Source organism: Megalopta genalis, chromosome 5, assembly GCF_051020955.1.
Source record: "Megalopta genalis isolate 19385.01 chromosome 5, iyMegGena1_principal, whole genome shotgun sequence".
Taxonomy (NCBI): domain Eukaryota; kingdom Metazoa; phylum Arthropoda; class Insecta; order Hymenoptera; family Halictidae; genus Megalopta; species Megalopta genalis.
The window spans coordinates 24861505-24888995 of NC_135017.1; the positions used below are offsets into that span (position 1 = coordinate 24861505).

The 27491-nt window shown below is 36.8% G+C and overlaps 2 protein-coding genes across 4 annotated transcripts; one reads left to right on the forward strand and one right to left on the reverse strand.

Annotated features, from left to right (window-relative positions):
• Positions 1-649: 649 nt before the first annotated feature.
• Positions 650-17379, forward strand: Dap160 (dynamin associated protein 160). Of its 3 annotated transcripts, XM_076521734.1 has the most exons (36): positions 650-996; positions 1121-1176; positions 1405-1558; positions 1989-2137; positions 2211-2438; positions 2786-2881; positions 3580-3681; positions 4105-4269; positions 4403-4426; positions 4827-4988; positions 5258-5645; positions 5735-5948; positions 6026-6177; positions 6241-6363; positions 6427-6565; positions 6647-6964; positions 7039-7407; positions 7489-7646; positions 7718-7919; positions 7986-8270; positions 8400-8486; positions 8661-8756; positions 9009-9146; positions 9233-9359; positions 9456-9620; positions 13867-13991; positions 14073-14179; positions 14250-14322; positions 14384-14590; positions 14774-15013; positions 15082-15228; positions 15299-15542; positions 15730-15804; positions 16410-16583; positions 16675-16845; positions 16907-17379. In XM_076521734.1, exons 2-36 carry the CDS (start codon positions 1155-1157, stop codon positions 16909-16911), a joined length of 5631 nt encoding a protein of 1876 aa, XP_076377849.1. In that variant the 5' UTR covers positions 650-996; positions 1121-1154; the 3' UTR covers positions 16912-17379. The 3 variants fall into 3 exon arrangements, with proteins under 3 accessions (XP_076377849.1, XP_076377848.1, XP_076377850.1); XM_076521733.1 differs by having other exon boundaries at positions 16675-17379; XM_076521735.1 differs by lacking the exons at positions 15730-15804; positions 16410-16583; positions 16675-16845; positions 16907-17379 and having other exon boundaries at positions 651-996; positions 14774-14857; positions 14976-15013; positions 15299-15461.
• On the reverse strand, positions 17377-27281 carry LOC117223940 (uncharacterized). The gene is made up of 2 exons (XM_033476540.2): positions 26912-27281; positions 17377-22121 (listed from the first exon to the last, which is right to left on the reverse strand). The coding sequence occupies exons 1-2, from the start codon at positions 26937-26939 to the stop codon at positions 18220-18222; spliced, it is 3930 nt and encodes a 1309-aa protein (XP_033332431.2). The 5' UTR covers positions 26940-27281; the 3' UTR covers positions 17377-18219.
• Between the last annotated feature and the right edge of the window lie 210 nt (positions 27282-27491).

A 27491-nucleotide genomic window follows, 5' to 3' on the forward strand; every position in this document is an offset into this window, starting at 1 on the left:
AGCGGTACGTTCCTACAGTCGCACGTGGCATCTTAAGATGAACCTTTCGATAACCGATTTGTACTTCGTTGATATCTATTCATCGATAGATAATTCAGTTTTAGTAAATAGTATTTTTGCTACCTAAAACCCGAATAAGTTCGTTATCATATAAGTACTCATTGCTTTGGATAACAGTGTTCGATTTCGCTTCTTAGCCGAGATTATCTATTTGAAAGTTACTTCGTTTACATACACGTGCTGTGTTATATTGTTCGTGCATTTAAATTCATTTTTAACAACAATACAGACTCTACATTTATTCAAAATATAAATTGTGCTTCGTTCGGTATCTTTACTTTGAAATATTCTGATGCGGTATCAGCATTTACGTAAAGCGATTATTTAAAATAATTTTTAAACAGCTGCTTACAAGGCAAAGTTACGTATTGGACAAAATATTATCAGTGTCTTAATGCTTTTCTTATTTGTGTTCAATATTCAATTATAATTATTTTTTAATTATAATTTTCATATTATCGCGTTAAATAAAGAGAAGAAGATTTGAACCAAGGGGTTGCGGAAGGGACGATCTCTGCCGAAGATCAACGAAACGGTTTCGGCTGAGCTATCGATTCCAACCGAAGACTTCCGGAAATAGCCGAGGTCGTGAAAGTGACGTATGTACGTCAGTCAATGTGGGCCGACCCGCGTATCGTCGGTAGAGTTCTGAAATTCTACGAATTCGTTGTATCGGGAGGAAAATCGCTAACGCTGCGATACGCAATCATGAATTTTGTTCAGTAAAGTTGTAGAAGGGTTCGCGAGCGAGGGAAGCGGCTCACTGTCGTATGTTCGTATACATTGGTGTGAGAAAAATTGCTGCTCTTATACGTGTGCGTTAGGGCCCCGATCAATCTTCAAGTTCATGACCCCGCTCTTATTTGGTTAATTGGATTTATTCGTGATTGAATCCACGCTGAATTGATAGCGTTTCGACAATTCTTCTCTCGTGAGGTATATCTCGAGTCATTCCTGCCAGGATCGATCACCGTGACCTAACCTTGAAATCGCCACATATCCCGACCGAGTTTCCGGAGATAATGTTTCCGTGAAAGTTATTAGTTTTCTTTCCTTGCAGATTCAGCTCGGTGGTCACCTACGGGTGAATAGAGATGGCCACCCCACAAACACCAGGTAAATCTCTTCTTTTTCCCGAATTTGTAGTTGTCAATCATCTTTTAGTTGATCTGTCATGTTGACAGCAATTGTCTGTAGGGAAACAATAAAAACAGTCTGTAGTCTTCCATTTGGCATGCATTGTTCATAAAATAGCGAATTGTGTCGTAAATATTAGTGGTTTCATTCAGAAAAATCGTTTTAATAAAGTATCATGGGAAAAATTAAAGAGTCACCATTTTTTAGGTATGGATCCCTGGGTGATTCAACCCAGGGAACGTGCAAAGTATAAAGAACAATTTGACTCTTTAAAACCAATTAATGGTGTTGTCACTGGAGGACAGGCAAAAGAGTTTTTGCTCAGATCTCAACTTCCACCTGTAATTCTTGGGAAAATATGGTATTGTTTTTTTCTTATTGTCAGAATGCTTTGACATTTAATGCTAAGTACCAAGTGATCTGGAAGTTAATTGTGATTTCCTTAGCTTTATGTTCATGATGACCATAATATGACATTATATTATTTGCATAATGTAATATTTATACTTTAAAAAATTGAATATTTATTCTTTAAATATTTATATTTTTTGAATATTTATTTATTAAATAGTGTTGCTACTCTGATTTTTAATATAGAGAGAATATTGTTGACAGTGCTCTTCATTAATACCAGCAGCAATAGCCTGCTATAACATCATTACATTTTGCTCATTCAATGTGACTTTTGTGATTCATTCAAGTATATTACTTATGGAAATATTTGAAGTGCAATTAAATTCCAGACAATGTGATAATGTTATCATATATCTAATGTGATCATTTGTATGCAGGTCTTTGTCAGACACAGATTCAGATGGTAAACTGGATATAAATGAGTTTAGTATTGCTTGTAAATTAATTACTTTAAAATTACGTGGCTTTGAGATCCCAGATGCATTGCCACCAATTCTAGTGCAGAGTTTAAAGGCGCTTTCTATTAGTAAGTATATATAATAAAAAGAATTGCTTCAAATGAGCATTAAATATATTTTAATTTTTTCATCTATGTTTAGGTGACACAGGTGTAACAAATTTAACCAATGGAGGTGCCAGTATACCTCCGCACAATAATGTTACTTCTTTAGTAAATTTAACTGGACCCCCACCAGTTACAGTACAACCTTTAATTGGTGGGATGCCCATGGCTGGATCAGTTCCACGTCCTTTAATAGGCCCGCCACCATCAAATGGACCACTACCTGGACATCAAATTAGGCCTGCTTCACCAATGACTTTACCAGGTAATTTATTTTATATGTTTCTATCCGAATCATTGAAAAGAATCTAAAAAATGAGTGTACATTGTGAAAGTATGGATTTTCATAGGGTTCACTAGACTCCTTACACTAATGATAAGTATTATATTTCACAACAGATACAATATTGTGTCTTAAGCTGACTTTATAGCTACTATATATTGCATAACAACTAAATATTTCAGTCTCAAGAATCAGAATAAGCAGTATTTCTTATCACTATTGATATCTACCTAAATTCATACCAATACTTGGTTTCCCTAAATGAAAAACATCTTAACTAATGAGCAGCATTATTTAGCATTATTTTACTTATGCATCATACTACACAGCATCACGACAAAGTAGACAGAATCTGGCTGCCACTACACATGCCACAACTCACACAGCGTCAAAGCCACCCGCTCGACCTGCACCACCCTCTGTGGGTATGTTATAAGAATTGGATGTTTGCATATGAATGGTTATATCTGGGTCTTCTTCTCTTAAATTTTTTCTTTGAAGTTTCTCAGAACGTTATGATTCTCTTTTTTTTATTGATATGACATAATCAACAGTATGAAATAATATACTACTGTGATGTATGCTTTAAAACTTTGAATGCAGAAGTTCAGTTTTGCATGAAAAATAAATTTCTATATTTTAACTATTTCTAGTATATCATGTTTAATGTAATGTATAATAAAGCTGAAAAGTAACATTAAAAAATTTTAATTGTAAATAAGGATTACCAACCAATACACATATATTTTAATATAAACATAGCATTATATTTTATCATGCAGTGTTATTTCATGTTATGCATAACATAATTGCCACATATATGTAGGAACACAAACACATCATTAAACTTATATTGTCATTCCTTCTGTCTGCGTATATTTCTAAGGAGTTATTATTCAATGGCATATATTATACATGGATTTATTGTCAATATGAACATTTTGCTTCTGTATGTATGTGCTCTAATTTTAAAATACGTGATTTTATATTATGAGTGTCACAGTTGCTTTGTTTTATTAACCATGCATATTATATACATTTTACTCTGCTGATTTTTTTATCTGCTACTTACACCTATACAACATTTATACAATGATATAATATTTCTGCTGCAAAAAAAAAGGAATCGTGCCTTCTTCAAGTACTACCACTACTACTACCACTTCCGCTACTACTACCCCTAGTGGTGGTCCTCCTCAAAGACCTGCACCACCCACAAATATTGGTATGTCTCAAGGGATAAAGGAAGTTTGAAGAAAATAGATATTGTTTCTTTAAAAACGGAATAGATGATAACGCATGTGAACTTAGACATTAGATCCCCATATTTCTAGATTTACATGCTCGGGCAGAGAAATGATTCCTTTTTGCATCATACATCACGACATCATACACTTTCTGTTAAAAAATCAAAATCCCTGCAGATTATATACATATGTATATACATAATGTATACATTATGCTTAAATTTTATATTGCAATGCATTGTAATAATTTTAATTGCCAATTTGTTACATTTTTTTTGTAAATTATTATCTTATTTGCTAATATCCTATATTTCCTTTACAGTATCTTATTGTACTGAATGTTTTGCAGTTAATATAGAATAATATTAAGTGAATAGGTAATTGACACTGTATAATTTCAGGGGCAAACTTTATACCTGCTACTACTGGTCCTCCACCAAAACCTGCACCACCTTCATTCCCCAATAGTCCAGTAACAGCTGGAATGTCACCAGTGAAAGTGCCACCTGTGTCTGCTATGCAAGTGGTTCCTCCAGTTCAGCAAATACAACCCACTTCTGCAATAGGTAAAATCTACTTATTTTTAACATTTAAATCAGTTTTCATTTTCTTTACGTTTTATATATTTTTACTACTTGAGCAGATTGGAAAGAGATACTATGTTGAGTTCTCAATGATATTTTACTTCCTTGTTTACAGATTTCCTTGATTTTGATTTACCAGGTATTCTTAATACAATAACACATTGTGTGTTGTAGGAAGTACAATTATATTAATTTCCATGACTTTTTTGTTGGTGAATAACAAAATTTATATTTTTGTTTATAATACTTGTAAAAGTCTTACAGTTTTTATTTTCTAATATGAAATTCCAGTACATATAATCCTTGGTAGTGTGTATTCTATAGTGTAGGACTAATTGTTCAGTAACACTGTTTTTATAGAAAAGGCTACTAAATTGGTAATCTGTTAGGATAAGATATTAACTGTATGTATTATCATTTATTGATTTATGTAGACAAGAGTAATACTTTCTTGAAGTCACTAATTCCAAAACCTATAAAATTTAGTAATTTTATAAATATTAATATTTAACATTAAGTACACAATTTATGTTAAACAGGTATGCCAGCAGTAGCGCCAATCGCTCCTTTGAATACAAATCCAACACCAATTGCTGCTTTCGGAATGGGTCAAACGATGCCAATGCAACCACTATGTACTGGTATGACTGCTCCAATTGGTGGTCCAGCTATTGTATCATCCGTTGCACCAATGCCTAGTGGTATATAAACTTTAAAATGTTTTCAATTAACTTTTATTAAACTCTCTCTTTACCTTACAATATTAAGGGACGTTTACAATGCGGATTTCGAATCAAACACACAGTTGTATGACAAAATGTTTCTCTATCCCATCACATCAGAAACTTTGGTCTTAAAATTGTAAGGCAAAAAGTTAATCAATACTGTAAAATCTTCATGCATTCAATAGAATTAGCGATGTTAATTATAAATATCTAACTGATGTACCAATAGATATATACTTTTCTAGGAACTGGTGTAGTGTCTACCCCTCCAATTGTAGGTTTACCCCTAGTCTCATCATCTGCGGCAACCGGCACATTAGTGAACGGTGTAATTGCTCAGACTCCAGTATCCACAAGCACACCATTAAGTACAACAGCACGCCCGCCAAGTATAGATAGAGTGGGTTCGGTTGATTCACAACATAGCCAGCATAGTCAGCATAGTCAACACAGTCAGCATTCAGTGGGCTCTCCACAATCTATAGAATGGGCTGTACCACATCAAACAAAATTAAAGTATACTCAACTGTTCAATACCTGGGATAGAACACGAACTGGTTTCTTATCTGGTCCGCAAGCTAGAAATATTATGGTGCAGTCACAGTTGCCACAACCAAAATTGGCAGAGATATGGTATGGTGACTTAATCATATACAACATTCAATAGATATCATTACAGTAATGGTCCATAGCAGTTTTGTAGAATGCGATTGCTTTATTAGGACGCTTGCCGATATGGATTTGGATGGTCGTTTAAGCTGTGACGAATTTGTGTTAGCAATGCATTTATGTGATATTGCCAAGGTTGGTGAAAAGATACCCGCCACGCTTCCAATAGAATTAATTCCACCTGCATTCAGACGTCAACGGCAGAGCAGTTTAACACTTTCACAGGGTGGAACAGAAAATATTGACCCATTAGCTGGTATGCCACAGGTAAAATTCATTTTTATAATCTTGGATTTCAATATTTACTCTTTATGTTCCATATTTATTGAAGACTTTTTTTAAAGACATCCTTTGAAGATAAACGTAAAGAAAACTTTGAAAAAGGTCAAGCAGAATTGGAACGTAGACGTAAAGCATTGTTAGAAATTCAGCGAAAAGAGCAGGAAGAACGCGAAAGAAAAGAAAGAGAAGAAGCAGATAAACAAGAAAAAATTAGGTAAGTGAATTTTATGTATTTTATAGCTCTATGTTCCTCATATTAATGAAAATAATATAACAGGTTAGAACAAGAGAGGCGTAGACAAGCAGAAATTGAAAAACAAATGCAGAGACAAAAAGAAATTGAACAGGAAAAAGAAGAACAACGAAAAAGAGCACAGGAACAAAGAGAAGCAGCGCGGAAGTAAGTTGAATATTTTGTTTTGAAATTGTTAATAGATTCTTATAAGTTCATTTCGTTTTCCAGAGAAATGGAGAGACAGAGACAGTTAGAATGGGAGAATCAAAAATCACAAGAACTGCAGGCACAAAGGCAAAAAGAACAGGATGTACTGCTTAAGTTGAAAGCAAAGAATCAAACGTTAACTATTGAACTTGGAACACTTGTAAGTATTGAGTAGGTTTTCAATGAAGTAAACTTTGTTCGTATAATGCAGGTTGCATAATTTATAATCTCGTTTATACAGAATGATAAAGTAAAGGAATTATCGCAAAAAATTTGTGACACTAGAGTGGGTGTTTCTGGTGTTAAAACGACTATTGATGGAATGCGGTCGACTCGTGATGCACAATTACAAGAGATGGCTGCTTTAAAGAATAAACTCCGCGAACACAACCAAAGATTACTAGTTTTGAGTCAAGAAAAAGCTCGTATCGAAGCGAAAAACAAATTAAACGCAAGCATGGAATCTGCTGGACAAGAGGCGATTAAAATGGCATTAGATAACAATAAACAGATCGCTCTTAAACAAATGAAGGATAAAATTACTGATTTGCAGCAACAGGTATACATAAATAGATTCTGATAAATTTATGTTTAATGTACAGTAATTTCTAAGTATAGTATTTATGTTGATAGATCGAAGTAAAAATGGCTGATATAGAAAATAATAATGGCCAACTTCAAGATATTAAGACACAGATACAAAATTTAGCCACCGACTGCAAGAATCTCTATGTTTCGTTTGAGGAAAAGAAATTGAAGGTCTTAGAACTTAGAGCTAATGCCGGTACCGGTGCTCCAACCGATTATACATCTGCTTGGGGTGATAGTGGTTGGAATGACAATGCTGAACCAGCTAATGATAATGCTTGGCCTGTTAGTGATACTACCACAGTTACAGCTGTAGAAGAAGCTACTCCAGGTGTCATGAAATATAGGGCTCTGTATGAATTCGTAGCCAGAAATCAAGATGAGATATCATTTCAACCTGGCGATATTATTCTGGTAATTGTTCTAAAAGCATGTAGATATTGTGCATTGAAATATAAAACTAGCAATTAATCGATATATATATATATAAATTAGGTACCGCCTGTTCAAAATGCTGAATCAGGTTGGATAGCCGGTGAAATTCGCGGTCACATTGGATGGTTTCCTGAGTCTTATGTCGAACGTGTAGATGCTGTACCAGAAAATGAAAATGCTTTTGTACAACAAGACAGTGTGGAAAAAAGAACTTTAGAGTTAGTGAAATACAAAATATACAAATTATTAAAACCACTTAAATTACTTATTCTCATTTCTATCGTCGCAGAGGAATAGCTGAAGTTCCTGAAAATGTATCCGACGCTGGTTCATTAGGTGGAGAACCTCCTAGTGTTGAACCTATTATTCCTACTCTTGGATTGGGTGCAGCCTGCGATATCCAAGCAACAGCTCTCTTTCAATATCGACCTACAACCGACCAACACCTTAATTTTGAAAAAGGAGATATTATTAAAGTCATTGAACAACAGGTAATCATACAATTTATAAGTAAGTCAATTGAGGCACTGAATTATATAAATTATCTGCTTAATTAGGGTGATTGGTGGTATGGTACATCTAGTATTGGAAACAGTGGTTGGTTTCCCAAGTCGTATGCTAAAGAAATTAGTGTTAATCAAGCTGCAGTGGTTGATGGTCTCAACGAATATTATATGGCTCTATATCCTTACACCTCTGCCGAACCTGGAGATCTGACATTTAATCAAGGAGAAGTTATATTGGTGACTAAGAAGGAAGGTGACTGGTGGACAGGCAATGTAGAAGATAGAAGTGGAATTTTCCCTGCTAATTATGTAGAAAAATGCGATGCTCCAGATCAGGTGCAATAATTTTTTATTTCACTATTTTAACACATGCGATTCTTTATTATATTTGAAATCGTGATTTTATTTATAATTCTAACACGTGGTGAGTTCTTTGACTTTAACATCATGTGTAACATTAATCAGGATGTCTCTACACCTACTGAAGCGACTGAAGCAATTGCAACGACTGAGCCGACCGCAGAGATAACGACACCTAGCCATGTAGCACTGGTTTGTAATATTTATTTTAAAATTCTCATTTCGTATACTCCCATGTCGAGAAGTATATTTGCTATCTTGTATTGTACAATATCAATTTATTTCTTAATTTAACTTTGTACGTATACATAAGCTCATTAGATTGCAAAATGTATAGTAAGCTAGATACGCTATATCCATGTTTAGAAAGAGGAAAAGACTGCTGAGCAGCTAGAAGACGAAAGAGCTGCCGCAGAAGATAGAGCAGAATTACCAGACTTTACCGCAATGGCAGCACAGCAGGTAATTAGTAGGGCCATAGCTTGTGTATGTGTATTTTGAAAGTGTATGGTATTTGTTATTTGATGAATCTAAATTGCTTTCCATTTTGTCCTCATTGCTGGCATCCCACTACTGCAGTATGTTAAGGTACTCTATCTCTTAAAAACATAGCTTTGTAAAAAGCTTCCCTTATTTTTCATATACAATTGAATATAGAAGATAGTAATAGACAAATAAAACAGTGTTTTAAAATATATATTTTTCACACTACAGCGAGGGAGGAAACCTGAAATTGTACAAGTTATTGCACCGTACCAAGCTACTAGTTCTGAGCAATTAGATTTACAGAAAGGAGCGTTGATAATGATACGTAAAAAGACAGATAGCGGATGGTGGGAAGGCGAGTTACAGGTTCGCGACAATACACTATTAATTGTACTTGTCAAATAACATCCGAAATCTTAATAATCACGGTGTTAAATACTATATTTTTATAGGCTCGTGGTAAAAAAAGACAAATTGGTTGGTTCCCAGCATCTTATGTTAAGCCTTTGACCAGTAGTAGCAATCGAAGTACACCAGTTTCCCATGGTTATCAAGATTCCCCTACAGATCCAAATGCTGGTAAGGTTTCTTTTCTGGCCTCCAGAAAATATATTTAACTATACCTGTTTAATAATAGGTATAAGATATTAAAATTTCTCTCTATCTTCTTTTTAGAACGCGTTATGGCATTATATCCATACCAGGCGCAAAATGAAGACGAGTTAAGTTTCGAGAAAGGTGATGTTATACTCGTAACTGCAAAAGACGAGGAACAGTGGTGGAAAGGCGAACTGAACGGAGTGTCCGGTGTATTCCCCAGTAATTATGTATCTCCAATGTGTAAGTATTCTTTTTTGTTGCATAGTAGTATGTTAAAAATTCAGAATTCGACAGAGAATTTGTTTCCAAAGAAGTATGCTTATGTTTTTGTCCATCATAAACGGTTAATGAATCATGTTTTCATCGACTGTGTGTAGCAAAGTAGTACCATGAAAGTTGTACGAAACCACGAAACATAATTATTGTAGCATAGTTTTCATCTGTGGTATACGGATAGACGGACGACCGTCAGGTTTAATTTTGATCAGTATCTGACAATGTTGATGGAAATTGACATTATATAAATAAAAATGTTAATTGTATAATTTATCATTTTTTTGCGACGGTCGTTTAATAAGACTTGACAAATAATAATTTTCTAGTGCATATATGACGAAATTATTCTAGTATTAGTAAAATGTATCACATTCCATACTCGCCTTAATGTGATTATAAACATATTACTCGTATTTATGGTATTCGTATCCGAATAGTTGCTTTTTTATTTAAGGAACTTAAAGATTACAGGCATAATTAGGAGTATCGTTACCAAACACATCGAACTGTAATGCTTTCAGTTCTTATGCTAAATGTAAACCTTGACTACTACTATGATTCATGAGAATTACTATGTCAAGATTGGTGATAGTTGTACAAACACAATGCGTTCTTTAGAGTTTATTAGTCACAACAGGTGTTGTGTGTGCTTCCTGCTCTGATATGGCTGCATTAAAATTAGCACTTTGGCTTGGAAAGATGGTACATGTTTAATGTACAGTAATTGTTACTTCATTTCTGATCTATTTGTTATTGGTAGTTTGAGGTATAAATTATTATAGAGCAGAATACTTTCTCTATTATACAGCCTGCCTGTCTGCCTGCATGCCTGCCTGTCCGTCCGTCTGTCCGTTTGAGGTAGCTGTTTCGTTCTAACATAAAGCATTCAATTATTCTATTATACATATTCAATAGAAAAATATATTTATTTTATATTATGTTACACATTTCTACTAAGAAACATACGTAGTATTATATTATTTTCAATGTTTATATTTGCATCAGCAGTTTGTAAATCACAGTTCTTGTATCAGTAATCTTGATAACAATTCGTACAAGTTTTATTTTGCATTAAGAGCCTTCAGCAAATTTAGTAAATGGAATTAACATTAATGGCATTGAAAGTATTTGTAACTGTACTCTTTTATTTGCAATTCATTTGCTTTTGTAAAATATTTGAGAACTAGTCCGTTGTATTGCTAGTATTACAAAATGAAATAGCTACTTCAAGCAATTCAAACTTTCATTTGATACGATTTCTTGAATCAACGAATCCTTTTTACTAATTGTTATCTTTCGCCTCTGCTTAACATGCAGCATAAAGGATAGCAGAGCAGCACCGCAACATTGCAGGCTAAAATAAAAACATCAGAAGTGCAATAAGAATGATAGCAGACTCTACGCTCAGCACAACGTGTTGCAACCGACAAGTCTCGTCGCCAGAGACAGTGAGCATAGAAATGAGAGAAAAAAAAAGAGAGAAAGACTCAGGGCTGGTTCTTCATTTCTATATTACTTTGAATTACATGCAAGCCTTTTCCCTCTGGTACGGGATCCTGCTCGTTCCTTTGTTTTCATTGTCATTCAAATTGTTACCATGCGTCTCATCGACCATTATACTTAAAGCTATTGAACCTCTATGTACGGTTTCAATGCGGATATTATTGTGCAGTATTTATAAACGTATGCGTATACAAGAGCGCTAAATATTTAAAATGGAAATGAAAAAAAAGTTATATCGTAAATATCATTACGACCACCTGACATGTGCACCAAATTCTACCTCAACCCTCTACTTTGATCCAAAAACTCCAAAGTCGAGGCAAATATGATTTCTTTGTCTACTTAGAATAATATCTAGTACCATCAATGCTTAATATTTTAATGAAATGTAAATTCGTTTGAAACATTCTATTTTTAGAACAAGTTAACTGCAGCTTTCATTCGTACTAGCACTTTTAGCCCGAAACTTCATTTATTAAATAAATAATTTTATTTCTTTTGTTTTATGACAAATTTAGCAAATGATTTTAGTAAAAATCTATTATATTTGATGATAGATCTGTAGTAAATGGAAGTACTTTTTACTAGAAGCAATGACAATAAATATTTAACTATGTATCTGTAAAACATTCACTCTAGTCTATAGGTTTAAAAACATTTGAGCGGCTTTATGTGTAAATAAAAACGTACAAAAAAAAATATCTCTGTAATAAAAGGAAATTGTTTTTAAAAGTCACTAATGTCGGGCTTAAAGTGTTAGGCCAGTTAGAAAGATAATTATGCTGGTTGTTAATAATTATTCCGGCTCTTGGTAACCAGTGCCCTTTGTAGGAAATGTTAACATTAAAAAATCTTTAATACTGCCCTTCCTTTTTTTATATAAGCAGCATAGCATATCATTTGGTGCGCAACACGGATGGTTTGCACAGTTATTCTACTGCGCCAAGGCCTAGTGCAAAGGTTTCATAGCAATTTAAAGTATGAGCATATGAACATCATTTTTCTGCTTGCCTTCAATGTAAAGGGAGAAGGAGTTGTTGAATCACTAGCTGAATATTCTGGTCGAAATTTCATTTCACCATGCGGACAGATGAAGAATGTTATATCGTATAAACAATGCTCATTCAGTCTCGAAATATTGCTCGATTATGAAGTTTATATAGTTTTCCTGTTTAAATTCAAAATTTTATTGTAAACATAGCAGTTAAAAAAGAGATAACAATCTGCCTAGAATTAGCTAAGAGAATGATTGTTCTCTTTTAAATTCAACGTGTTTAACCAAATCTGTTGTTCCTATTTATTTATTCTATACATAGTTATTATTTGTTTCTCTTTAATTCGTCTAAGTAATACACAATGAGAGATGATGTGCTCCTTCTTCGCAGCCTTCTATTATAGAGCCTAAATCATCATTAAAATATCAGTAATAACAATCATAAAGATATAGATAGTTATTATTACCACTGGTGGGAATGATTTGTTAAGTAATGTTACATTATCGTAAGCCAGTTTTTCCATCAATTTATTCCTGGATATGATAGTTTATAATTATGTATATGTAGGATACCTTACTATGTTATATTTAATGGCAGATCTTTTACCTTTATTATTTATCTTTATGGACATAATATAATGAATCTCGATGTTGAGATACTTAAATCTTGTGTTATTGTTTTATAGAATTATTGTCGACCTAATTTATTGCTTCTGTTAAAATCAGTGAGTATTGTGGATAAAACTGTAAATTATTTTAATACTCTATTGTTTTATAATTTTAAATCCTCCATCAAAATCGTTCGCTGTATTTAGTAGAACAAATAAATTAGTGAGCGTTTTCGTGTTCACTTAAAGTTCATTCCATTTACTGTATCAGAAAATTGATGGAATAACTAGTTTCGAATAACTGCAAGAACCAAGCGCACAGTAGACCAGCATATTTATACACTGGTTGATCCTTTTACACGTTCTATATGAGTCTTTGCAAGAAAGGTGTATAAATATGTCTGGTCATATGGAAAAACATTGTGTGCTTAATATTAAATATTCTAGATGCGCCTGTAATCTTGTAATCTTTATCTAAACATGTTGATAATTGTGTAAAGCAAGTTATGCAACTGGTTACACTTAGACAAAATACTTGTGTAGTGCTAATCCTTAAGATTGTTACTATTTGCAAAAATATCCATATTGTTTGTTTGTTGTAATGTCGAATCTCATTATGAATCTCAATTGTGTGTGGTGTACTCGTGAGTGAAGGAACACTGTACGAGTGTGAACAAGTTCAGATCGTTGTGTATTTATTATCAGATTTTTGTTCACATTTCATGTGAATATACTCTGGATCTTTACACGTATGCATATACACGCCGTTCTTATACATATGTACACATATCCATACATATACAAACGTGTTCGCAAAACTGCTGATTGAAATAAAGTATCTGTCCGTTGTAAAGTATCGTTGTCTACGACGACTCTCTATTATTTGGCAATACCTAAATACTAACTTAAGTATTAACAATGTTACTTCAAATCAAAACATATCAATATTTTGTTATGTTCAATTTCGGGAATACGTTCTTTTTTTAATTGACAATGTACTGAGTAATTTGTTTATTATTTCCTTTTTCTTGATTAATGATAGTAAATTTAAAAGGAGGAGTAATATAAGTACAATAAACAATTTTTTCATACATTTTATGTGTAGTAAATGAGATGACAACTGACCTAACATCTGGGTTGGATGCAATTGAAAGAAAACGTCAAGAATACATCAAAGAACTTATTACAACTGAACAAGCTTATATAGAAGATATGAGACTTGTTCATGAGGTATTTAAAAATTATTTTGTGTTTCTTACATTGATATTTATATCTGAATAAATTAATATAATGAACGAAATCTGTTTGCAGGTGTTTGAGAAACCTCTTATTGAAAGTTTAGTTTTAACTGTGGATGAAGTGGACAAAATATTTGTTAATTGGAGAGATATCATTGCCTGCAACGACAATTTTTTAAGGTAGCGTTTTTTAGCAAATCATTAAGTTAATAATAATAATTTTGATATAATAATTTTTATATTTTTTCAGAACACTGAGAATACGACGAGATAACAGCGAAGGAGGAGTCGTAAGAATGATCGGTGATATCCTATGTGAAAACGTAAGTTTTCATTTTTATGTTACTGTTTTGTATTTCTAATAGCATGCATTGTGTCTTCTAGATACCCAGAATGTCAGCTTATATTAGATTCTGCAGTTGTCAAATATCTGCTGCAGTATACCTCCAACGATTGACTGAAACTGTACCAGAATTTGTTGAAGTGGCACACACTTGCCAACAAGATCCCCGGACAAAAGGAATGCCTCTAAGTTCTTTTTTAATCAAGCCTATGCAAAGGATAACAAAGTATCCTTTAATCATTGGGAAAGTAAACTATCTATTTGTTACATTAATTTCCATTTTCTATAAGATATTATAGACAAGACATTTGACTGCATGTGCTAAATATTTTAAAGAGTGATTTTCGGATTCTTTTACTTTATATACTCACCTTTTAAAATATTTACTACGTGTTGGAGAACGTCTTGTATGTTAAACGTAATCATTTTAGATTTTAGAACACACAGCAGCTAATCATCCTGACAGACAGTATCTCCAGGAAGCATTGGCTAAGGCAGAAGAATTTTGTACTCAGGTGAACGAGGGAGTTAGAGAGAAAGAAAACAGTGATAGATTAGAATGGTTACAAACGCATGTGGCTTGCGACGGTCTTGAGGAACAACTTATCTTTAATTCTTTAACTAATTCCTTAGGTCCACGAAAGCTTCTTCACTTTGGCATCCTTCATAAGGTAGTATAAAGCAGAAGATATGTATTTTTAAATGAACAGAATTTATTTGACAAATATATACATGTTAGGCAAAAAGTGGAAAGGAACTTGTTGGATTTCTCACAAACGATTTTTTGTTGTTTGCTCAACCAACACTTCCCAAAAAGTCTTTTCCCAGTGGCCAACAATTTTCATTTGAAAGAAATGAACATCAGAAGTTCAAGATGTATAGAAAGGTACTAAATACCATTATCAATAATATCTTAATTACATGAGCGTGCTAACTAAAGTGTTTTTATTTTACAGCCAATATTTTTAAATGAATTGTCATTCTTAGGAGACTCAGACACAAATGGAAGCGTTAATAGTTTAAGCTGGGGTGAGAGTACAGAAAACTCAACGAAAATGCTCAGATTAAGAGACCAGAAGAAACCAATAATATTATTAGCCCCGTCCCCAGGCGAATGTTCTTTATGGACCAGAAGAATCACGGAGGCAAGAAAGACATTCTTAGAAAACGAGAAAACTCGTTTACAAAGACAAAAATCAAGTAAGTGTTATAATGTTCCATTTACAAATATTCTTGTTTGTAATAGTATGGTTCATATGTCCTTACATAATAATGATATCTGTACCCAAAATAATCTCGAGTGCAAAAATGGACGTTTCATTATTTATCAGCATTTTATTATGAATAATTCGAGGTATAATAATACGTACTATGTGTAAATAAACAGAGCTGGCACAATTTGGAGCGTGTGGCAGAATACTCGTTACAGTTCTGCAAGGTTTCAATTTGAAGACAACACCTGGTAAGCAGACGAGTGTGCTTAGGGTGTTCCTTCTTTGTATATGCACTACTTGCTTGCTTATAGCTGTTTGGTCCCTTTAATATCTTTCTTTATAAGCATCTAACAAAAGGAACGAAAATGGACTCATCAACCAGGAGAAACGATATCATTGAAAATTTCTTTAATCATATCATCACTATCTAACTGCATGATATACTTTTTACTAACAAATACCTGGCATGATTATAGTTCGCAGGAGACCACCTCAGGGTAAACTTTCGTTAGTAGTTGTAGAAGCTGAAGATATTATGATATCCAAAAAAGGTAAAATATTCTGCTTGCATGTTGTTTGCAATTTAACAATTGAGGTGTGCTGAAGTAATGCTTTCCTATTTCTGCAACATTTAAAATTAATAGTAGTGCACTGTAATTTGTAGTGAAATCATAGATAATATTACTTTAGTAACATAAAATTAATAAATGTAATAAAACTGCTATATATAAATACACTGTCTGTGAACGTAACAATAGAGCTATGCTTGTTGTACGTGACAAAACTTAATTTTTTATATTAACATTGTAAATAGAGTAAATCTAAAGGAAACTTAATGAAATAATGTTCTCAGGAAAATGCAGTACATTCTGCAAAGTTAGTATGGGTTCACAAGAAGAGAGAACGGGTGTTGTATCAGGAACAGATTGCCCTCTATGGGATGCGTCAATGCAATTCCAAGTAAAGGATGTGCTTGAAGATACTCTATGTATAACTGTATTTGATAAAGGCTACTACAGTCCTGATGGTAAAGTTAATTTCATAAATAGTTTATAAGAATAATTAAGAAAGTATATGTGACCGAAAATAAAAATCAGTACAATTAATACTCTTTACAGAATTTTTGGGTCGAGCAGAGATTAGGGTTGCAGACATAATGAAAGATAGCAGAGACTCGTGCGGTCCGATCCAAAAACGGATTCGCTTACATGAAGTTGAGAAAGGCATTGTAGTGTTAAAACTGGATCTACGGCTATTTGGCAATCGGAAAAAGGGTATTGTGTTCAGAGGTACGAAGCAACGGTAATTTAAATAATGTGTTCATACATAACAAAAGTTTTTTACTTTAAGGCTAGTTAAACAATTATACTAGATAGAGGTAATTGATACTAATAGATAGAGGACCATTTTTATACAAGAGTATTTATTATACGTTATAAGACTTTATAAATAAGGATTACCTGATATGATCTTTATTATATGAAACTCGTATCCAATGCAATCATTGGAATTTATTTATTAAACAAATATTTTTGTTATTTTTCATACTTTTTATATACATATCATAAGAAAGCCAAGAATGAATCGTTTTACGTTCAGTCTTCCTTAGAAGTAGCTATTTAAATTCTTGTCAATCTACAGTATTATATAAGAAATTTTTATACAAATGTAGTATTTGTTATTTTACAAATAGATATATTGTTATCGTAACAATGATAGTATATAATGAGAAAGCATTTATTTTTTGTATTAAATGTTATTCAACAAAATGTGGAATATTTAAAAGGGCATTAATATGAATAAAGTGGACACAAAGCAAATAATTTAAGAATGATTTATTGCATGAATACTTATTATATAAGTGCAATCGTCAACAAGTTTGCAATAAAATAAATAGTTTAATTTACATCGTTCGCGCTTGCTAACACGCGAAAATGTGTAACGTATAAATACGAATTGACATGTACAAAAAAATGACAACGTGTACTTGGATGATGTTTTATAAATTATTATGTATCCTATGATTAAAGCAGATGAATTAATGTAAATATAACGATTTCTTGGTATGATAATTATTTGCAGCGTTTTCGGTTACGTTAAAGACGATTACATGCAAAGAGGTGCAAGTATTATCATATAAGAATATTTCTTATTGTTCACATAATGTTGAATCCAACTCAAGTTTGTTACACTGTGTCATATCAAATTATGTGCATAGTTCCAATGGCTCATTTTCGTTTTAGTAACCAATGTTTAGTCTAATCGAATAACTTGCGCCGCGTTACATTTAATCGTTCTGTCTCAATTCAATCAGTTTGATTTTTCAAAAAATGCTTGACATTCAGACTTGTATAATTAACTTTGATCCCCGCGAAGACAACAAACCTTCCCAATCACCAACGCGCGAAGTTTCGAGATATTTAGTTTCTCTTCCATTTTTTTCTTGCTTTTAAGCGTTCCAATTAGCATTATCCTTTTATACATCACACATACTAATGCAGACCCTTGTACTCCAAAAATTGTTTATGATATATCTATCAAAACCTTATTTTCTGAGTCAGAGGCTGATAATGCCAAAAGGGACGCCGTGACAACAAAATACTCGAAACTTAGGTATTCTCATTTAAATAGCATATTTTCTAGTCATTAAACCTATTCCTTCATCAAACAACTGGACCAGTAGACTCCTGAACTTGCGCCTCTGAATTCACTTCACTGGGCTCCCTTCGCTCTAGCCTGTCTACGTCTTCCGTAGGAAACTCGTAAATTGGTTTGAACCCGCCGAATAACTGAGGCTTGAAGTTCTCTGGATCGAATTCGTTCTTCTCTGTCTGCGTCTCCTCTGCATTAGAAGTATTTTCAGAAGAGTCGTGATCATCATCCGATTTTCTATTTAAAGTGGGTTCTACGACGACAACGCTCCAGCCATTCTTAGAGGGTGCCTCGGCGCTGACACTAGCAACAAACGGTGCCATGAAATTTTGCGGAGAAGGCGCCGAACTGGAGGAACTGGATGGCTGTTGTGAAGGCAACAAAACCGGCTTCTGTTCGTTACTATCAGTCTTCGAGCTGTCTTCGTCTCGTACATCAATGTCAAGACGATGAGAGGCATGAGCTGTTGGCGTATAGACAAAGGCAATAGGCGTAGAAGATGGCGAAGATGGTAGTCTATGAAGTGTCGCTGAGATGACATCGTTCTTCCTTGCCGGGAAGGGAAGGAAGTCCTGTAAATAGGGTATAACATTCACGCTAGAATCTTTGTCATCCTTCTCTTCGCTGTTCTCTTTTACAGATTCTTCCTCCTGGCGCTGATCACTAGGAACCAATATAGGGGTCTCCCTCATCCCATTCGCAAGAATAGAAGGATCAGGTCGCTCTAACGGATAAGGGAAGTCCGAAACGACGGGTCGTCCACTGAATAAACTATGAATTGGAGGACTCTGTTCTTCGTCCATTTCCTGTTCTTCGTTGTCCTGGAGAAGCGTTTCTGGTGGAAGAGGTCTGTGAGGACCACGAGTTCCTACAACCACACTTTCATCTTTCTCTCTGGAATCGTCAGGGTGTATATTAACTGCAGTATTCACAGGGTATACTACGTAAACCGGAGGCTCGGCCATTGTCTTCCTTGTATCAAACTTCCTTCTGTCTGCCTCCTGGTCGATCACAATCTCGTCCGATTCATCGTTCACGCTTGGAGCACTAGGTGGTTGGCTTGACAATTCTGCGTTGTCTTCCTCGAATGTTCCATGTTGTTGAATCATTTGAAGGGTGGCAACATGCGGCGAGTCGGCCGTTCTACGTTTTGGAAACAAAGGCGGCCTGGGTGGCACCTGGGGAGGTTCTTCCGAGTAACGTTCCGATCTCTCCTCCTCTTCCAACCGCAATTTCTGACTGGACAATCTCTGAAGTGATTTGACCTCCTCATCCCCTCTAGAGGTGGCTGATACCGCTGGGAGACGAAATCTCTTGACCGTGGACTCCGGATCCCTAGGCGGAACGATACTCTCAGATTTTGTGGAAGCTGCACCCGCAACTCTAAGTGCATGAATCGGTGGCGGTGGAGGATTGAGTCTCTGAAGATAAGACGGTGGTGGAGGTAAAGGTCTCCTTGTAGGAGGATGGACCTGCACAGGTTGCCTTACCCTAGTAGGGTAAGCTTGTCCAGCTGGAATAGTACCAATAGATTCCGAGCCACGGTGTCCATGAGATGTTTTCGCGTTTGGTCTGAACTGTGGCAAAATATTTGGCAAGTTAGAGTCAGGATAAGGTCGTCTCCTTATTGCTAGGTCGGAAGGAGGAGGCATCGACGGTTGCTTCCCACGCAATGGTAGCCTTTGCGGCCTTGGATGATCAGGCCTTACTGTACCGCCATGATGATAATGATAATAGAACTGGGATGGAGGTCTCGGTCTTTCCGCCGGTGGAGTCAAATTCTCTGAAAGCTGAGGTAAATGTTCTTCGTCGGATGCAGGTAACTCTACTCTGATAGGTTTATTCGTAGTAGAAGAAGGTATAATCTCGTGTACAGTTCCATCGGCCTCGTTTATAACCACGATGTGTTCTTCTACAGGTTGTTTGGGTTCGTCTTTAGGAAAAACAACATAGTTGACATTTTTGTCATCTTTCTTGTCGTCTGCCTGTTCCATGAGCACCGTACTTTTTACAACTGTACCCTGAGTTCTTGATGGTTCTACTTCATTGTTGGCTTTTTGTGGAGCAGAAGGATTTGGTTGTCTCCACGTTTGAGCGGCGTAAATAGGATTATTATCAGTTATGGACACCGAAGGTAGCCCGATGCTTCCCTGATGGACTTGTGGCTCATAATTGCCCTTATCAATCGATGGACTATACTGGGGCCTGAAGGAAGCGTCTACTCCCGTCGAACCACCATAAAGATTCTCTCCAATCGCCGTTCCTAACGAATAGTAACCACCTTCGACATTTTGCCTGTTGCCAAGCACAAAAGACACTGTGTCTTGATCAGGCGGTATGACAATGTTACTGGTACTCTCCACCAAGATTCCACCTAAGCCATTTGGCCTTTGATTAATGATTGGATTTGGCCTGTAGCCTTGATTAATGATAACATTGTCTGCCACGCCTTGCCTTCTGTGGTCATTTTCAAAAGTTATCGGGATCCTGGGATCATTGTCCAAAGGCATCGAAGTCACTGGACGCTGTGGCCGCGGTTGGAATGCCAAGGAATTACTTTGGTATGTACTCTCTTGAGGCATTGGCGAAGAAATCGTGAAAATAGAGGGTGGTGCCGCCGATGGTGGCATAGACGTGGTTGTTGTTGTAATTGTAGTAGTCTCTGGTGTTCCAGCAGTCACTGATATGTTATGTACAGTTGGCACTGTAGCAGACAAAGTGCTAGTCGTAACAATATCATTCGTCGATTCCTTCGCTGAACTGTAGTCCTTCATGTCTTCTTCGCTGATCTCATAATCCTCGTAACCATCTATATAATCATCATGGTGTACAGGAGGTTTCACTGAATCTCTATTATGAACTATGTTGTTTTGTCCTTGCTGATGATTATTATTATACATAGAGGCCTGTAGCTTCTCTATTGGCAGAATATCTTCATAATCATCCAAGTGATCAATGTATCGCTTAGGAGTAGTGATCGAAGGCTTCCATGTGGTTATCGTGGGTGCTTTTGTAGATGTGGAAACAACGGTGGTTCGTGGCGGGGGAGGTGTAGTAATAGTGGTAGTAGTGCTAGTAGTTGTAGTTATCGGCGGTCTAGGAGTCGTTGTAGTGGTTGTGGTGGTAGTGGTGGTGGTAGTGGTACTAGCAGGAGTATTAGACAATGTTGTGGTTCTAGGAGCCATGGTCGTTGTCGATGTAGATATTTTCGGCACATACGGCTTTCTAGTTGGATAATAGAGGACAGTTTCTCCATGATAAGGTTTATGATTGTAGGTACTATAGCTGTTCGAGCCACTTTGGACCTTGGTGTTCGCATACGAACTGGATATCAACGGATACTTGTCTTTGCCATACACGTCGGACGAATAATGAACAGGCAGATTAAGGAAATCATGAAAATTTGGCGAATAGGGATTGATCTCGTTAGGGCTGACGTCCACGGTCTCCTTGTTCTCAATCTTCTTCTTTAAATAAGTGGTAGGCTCTTTGGAAAAATCTTTGTTGACCTGTGCGTCGTCGTTCGCATGCTCTTGGTAACGAGTGGTGTAATTTAAAGCTTTCACAGGTGGTGCTTTCTCAAAATCAATCTTGCCGGTGATAGGGTCCTTCTCTAACGAGAACGGTCTGCCGCCGTTGAAGGCGAAAGGGTACGGAAGGTGATAACGCAAAGGATCTTCTTCGTTCGTCGTCGACAGGGCAACGGTGCTCTCCTCTGCGTCGAGATCCAGGTCAAGGTCATCCAGTTGCGACGTTCTTGCCAAAGCCGGAGAAGATTCGATCTCTTCCAGTATAGACTTAGGTGGATTATTGTCCATGTGACCACCCATCAAGTATTCCGAGGACGTGCCTGCCACGCAGGCTAGGGCCAGCACCAGTGTGCACGAACTGAACTGCATCCTTCTCCCCGTATCTAAAAGACCATCGCATAAACGATCAAGTACATTTCTTATGAAACATATATCAAGTTTTGTGTGCATAGGGTGAAGCATTTTTGTTCGTATCGATCGCGAGCTCTGCATTACTTTCTTATTATTAACTGCTTTCGACAACGTAATTAATAATTTTGAGGAAGGTGTTGAAATGAAAGAATAGAGATTTTCAGGATTGTATAACACCGATACGCGGTCCTTCGAAATTAATAGAAGAATACTTCTAGTGTAAAAAACATTTGCTTTATGCATATAAAAATTGATAATGAATTTGGCTGAATTAATATTTATCTTGATTTTTAATTTACTTCGGTATGATATAAATGTTGCGATTATTTAACGATTCCTCGCAAATTCCATACCGCGCTGAAATGCTCGAATACTTTATGCTAAGTATTCACGTGCCGCGTGTTTCTGGGCTACGAGTTTATCAAGCGGTGAAGTAAAAGGGGCCGGAAAGACGTTCCGTCCTCCCTTGCGTCCTACATTTAATATATCTGGGCATGGTTTCGAACGTGCATGCGGGATACGTGCACGATTCATGGTACGCCCACCGGATTTGATATGTACTGTAAACGCGTCAGCAGCCTTTGTATGAAATCATTCTCGAGCTGATGCAAATGAACGGATGCATCGATCATCCGTTCTTCGTGCATTCCACAATTTCTCAAATCAAACGCAATGCATCGTTTCGCTGAAGAGTTACGTCTTGAATGTTCACGTTTCATATTTAATTAAGATGCTCGTACAAATTTTAATCTCGCAAATGTACGGAACGTCAAATTTAACTTATAAAAATGAAAATAAAACTTCCTAGGATCTTTTTGCTAAAAAGAACAAAAACGATCCTACACAATAGGCAATTTATAAAATATAGGATTTCTAAAAAAGAAAAAAATAATAAGACCGTTGATGCAGGATTCGTTTCTAAGAAATTGTATCCGTAAATTCGAAATAGATCGCGTTTTGAGATAATACTTTTTTTATTTTCGTATCTGGGACGTATTCCTCTCGGTTGAATTCTTAATTCACTATTCTGCGAATCTCGAATAGTTTTTTTAGCATCTCATAAACACTCCGAGATGCAAACGATCCTACACAATAAACAATTTAAAATATAGGATTTCTAAAAAGAAAAATAATAAGACCGCTGATGCAGGATTCGTTTCTAAGAAATTGTATCCGTAAATTCGAAATAGATCGCGTTTTGAGATAATACTTCTTTTATTTTCGTGTATCTGGGACGTATTCCTCTCGGTTGAATTCTTAATTCGCTATTCTGCGAATCTCGAATAGTTTTTTTAGCATCTCATAAACACTCCGAGATGCAAACGATCCTACACAATAAACAATTTAAAATATAGGATTTCTAAAAAAGAAAAATAATAAGACCGCTGATGCAGGATTCGTTTCTAAGAAATTGTATCCGTAAATTCGAAATAGATCGCGTTTTGAGATAATACTTCTTTTATTTTCGTGTATCTGGGACGTATTCCTCTCGGTTGAATTCTTAATTCGCTATTCTGCGAATCTCGAATAGTTTTTTTTTAGCACCTCGTAAACACTCCGAGATGCAAACGATCCAATTAGGAGCGCGAGAATCCAGCTCGTCGATCGCGTGTAAAACTGAAATCGTCAGTTCCCTGCAATTACCGTTCATTGTCCGCGGCGTAATTGCCCGGTGTTTAAGGCGTTCAGGCTCCTGCTCGTAATTAACGGGCTCCCTTGACCGTGGCGAGCCATCTCTCCACAATGGAATGATAAACAGGGACAAGCTGCTACATCTTTCATCGAGCGGAATCGAGTTCCAACGCGTAACGGGCCCCTTGCCGTTCTCTCTTTCTTCTTCTTCGTCTTCGTCAGCGGCCTCGTCGCGATTATGCTCTCTCACGCAGCATTCCAGCAACCTTTTGTCGAGGCTCCGCAATCTCGATTGCTGTATTTGGCATTAGCATTTCGTTACTCGCACTTTCGAGCGAGCTTTCGTTGTCACGGCGGAGACAAGACCGGGACACGTACGAGAGGAATTTCCGCTTTGTCATCGGGCAAGTGTTTCACCGGGACGCTTCCACGATGAAGAAACCGTTTCGATGACGGAACCCGGGTCGTTTGCGCTGGGATTCGAAATCGAAAAACAACGCGAAGAAGAAATGGCATTGTCAGGCACGAATCTTGCCCATTATTTTAGAGATGGTGCTGATAAACCGATATATAACTATCGGGGGCTGGATCGCGGTGAGCAGCCGATGTGCTTGCGAATCGAAGATCCGATCTCAGAACTTTCTCGAGGATCGAATACGTACATGACTAGCAGATTTAACTACACGCTTGCAGAATTATAGGTAACTGTACAAGTTGTTATCTTATCCCAGTTTCCTTGTTCTGCTGCTTTTATATTTCCAGCATCCTCTTCTCTACCCATCTCTTGGCGATTCGGACGCGATTTTTACTTCTCGGATCGGGAACACAACTTCGGCCGAACAGTACGGTGTAAAGAGATCAACGAATCCGTAAATGATCGAATCCTGTTCTCTGGGTAATTATACGCTGGCTCGAGGCTTGATAATGCACGCCGAAAGCTTCCGGTACACGAATACCTTGACCCCAACGTAAAGCGCAGGAAATGCTGACTGTCGACGTAAAAGTGAATCGTGCAGAGATAATTGATAAAGAACACGTCGGCATGGCGCGAGAGAGAAGTAACTGCGGGAAAGGTTTGACAAACAAAAGCCAACAAGCGGTTGCGTGGGCGGGCAGGAAGAAGAAGGAACTGGTACACGTCCGTCGACCCGAACGCGCGACTCTCTCGAGGGTCCATGGAATCGTCCAAGGTCCCTCGCTGCCCGCGACCATAATATTCGTGGCTAGGATGTTCGTGACCGTGACCGGCACGGCGAATCCTAGTTAGGTGACTGGCACACGAAACAGAAACGACTCTTGTTTCGTGTGTCGGTGCTCGCCGATGACCCACTTTTGGCCTCTCGGTTTCGGGGTTTCATCCTCGAAGAGCTGTTTCGGGTACAGGGTCATGAATCATTCGCTTTTCCGTGACCGACACGCCGCCGAGCAGAATCCTCGACGGCTCAGGAATTCTCTCGACCTCCTTTTCTTCGGAGCGACATTCAAATTTTTATCAGTTTGTTTTTCAGCGCCGTGCCGCGCGATGTCCCATTTGATGATGCGACACGATCCGACCGCGAGTCTTATGCATTTCACGGCGGTACGGGTTCGCGAGGAATGTGAAACGACGTTTAAGAAGTTATACTACGACGAGCGGTCCAAGCACGGAATTTCACGGCCCGCTCTAATTTTCTGTGCAATCTGTTTGGTTTGGAACCTCCTTTTGAGGACCTTTCGATGATACTTGACCGTGAGAAAATCAAAATAATAAATAAAAAATAATAATAATAAATAATGTAAAATAATAATATATTAATATTATTATTCTAATATAATAATATATTGATATTATTATTCTAATATAATAATATATTAATATTATTATTCTAATATAATAATATATTAATATTATTATTCTAATATAATAATATATTAATATTATTATTCTAATATAATAATATATTAATATTATTATATTCTAATGTTCATTAGAATAACAATTCTTCGCAAATGTTAATTATTCTTGTTTTAATACTGTTTCAGATCAAAGATGAATTTCGGTTCTGCTTAAACAGACGAAGAGAGAGAATCGATAATCGCTTTGCATTGAAGGCAAATTTTGCTTTCCAGGTTCGAATTAAAAAGGCTCTGCTTGTTACTCGTGCAGGGAAGAGAACAGGAAGATCGACTTATCGGCGATCACAGTTTTAATAAACCAATCGGTCTTTGCTTTCTTTTCTGAACGAAGGGATGCTCGCTGACCGATGCAAATCAGAGCAGGCAACCGGTTCGAGATTCAATTTTTAACGTGCTCGGACGTGGCGCTTATTGCGCTTGTTTTTGCGCTATTTGACGGAACGGTTCGAGACTTTTAATGGAACGCGAACTCGGCCTAATTATAACGGTACAATAATTGCAGAATATTCTAATTTTACACTGTCCGGGAAGAGATCGCATCCTGATCGACGGTATTTACGGTGATCGGTATTTGTTGCAACGAAGCTCTCGCCGCGCAGGAAACCAAAACTACGCAACGTCGATCTTTATGCAAAATGAAAAGTTTATTCATCATCTCTTATATCACGCAAAAAGACGATAATACAATGAAAGTAAGGCCGCAGTATTTCGAAATTCTTCTTTTATCCTCACTGTTCTGCGTTTCGTTTATCCATTTTTTTCTGTAAATGCATGAAGATCCACGGTCTACCGGGTTCAAAGATTTTGACATCCTTTTGACAATCTTTCGCTACCAAAAATCTGGCATGACATAAATCTCCACTACATTGTCCGCAAACGAGCAACAGATATCTGCGCTGCAGATCGATATTATTTTTAACATTCACCAAAAATCAGCTTCCCGATTCAACACGCGATGTTCTCGATCATTTCTAATGCAGCGCGACAATAAATCACCGAACTCATTATAGCTGTCTATAAACAGCTATCGATCTAATTCAAGTTAAAATAAGGCGCTGCTATAAAAAAACAATTTCGAGTCGTGCGCTATTTAAAACGAGACCACCTTATCTCCGTGGCCTGATAAAGGAAGTAGGCGATCGAGATAATACTTTTTCAGTCCGGGATTTCGCGACAGAGCTCGCTCTCGTTTCTCGCGACCGATTTATCGCCTAAATGACGAAGGACAGATTACCTTGACCGATCGACGGGACCAAAGTCATGAACGGTTCTCGCAGTCGTCGTCTCCACGACGGTGGTCTCGGCAGAATTCTGATCACTCACAGCCCCATGCGAAAACTCTCCGCGCCCTCGGCTCTTATCTCTCCCGAGGGAATCGGCGATCGAACCGCGGCCACCACGAAGACGATTCAGCGTGTGACGTGTCCACGGTGCCCCGTAGCCCTGATAGAAGGTCACACGTCGACTGAGGTGCCTCGGCGACCAGGTGGTAGCAGGAAGACAACGAAGTGACGGTGAGAGGGCGAAGAGGTGGAAGGCCCGCGAACGAAATGGTGCAAGAGCAAGAGGAAATTCCGTCGAAAGAAAAACACGTTTCAGGAAGATTCTCCCATCGGCGACGTCACTAACCACGGAATGAAAGTACACCGTTGAATTTTAATAGGATCAATATCGCGAAACGAACGCCGGTTTGGAAAAACTTTCGATGATTTTTTTTATTTTTGCATAAGTAGCATCGCACGCTTAGCAGTGCGAAGATCTCGGAGAAGAGGAGAGGGCATCGAGTCCTCGGTGGGTCGCTAACGCAATCAGAC

Coding starts and splice junctions, on each gene's coding strand:
- Dap160 (XM_076521733.1), top strand. CDS start 1,155: ATGGCCACCCCACAAACACCAG. Junction 4,270..4,402: donor ACAACCCACTTCTGCAATAG/GTAAAATCTACT, acceptor CCTTGTTTACAG/ATTTCCTTGATTTTGATTTA. Junction 5,949..6,025: donor CATTAGCTGGTATGCCACAG/GTAAAATTCATT, acceptor CTTTTTTTAAAG/ACATCCTTTGAAGATAAACG.
- LOC117223940 (XM_033476540.2), bottom strand. CDS start 26,939: ATGACTTTGGTCCCGTCGATCGGTCAAG. Junction 22,122..26,911: donor GGTCCCGTCGATCGGTCAAG/GTAATCTGTCCT, acceptor ATGGTCTTTTAG/ATACGGGGAGAAGGATGCAG.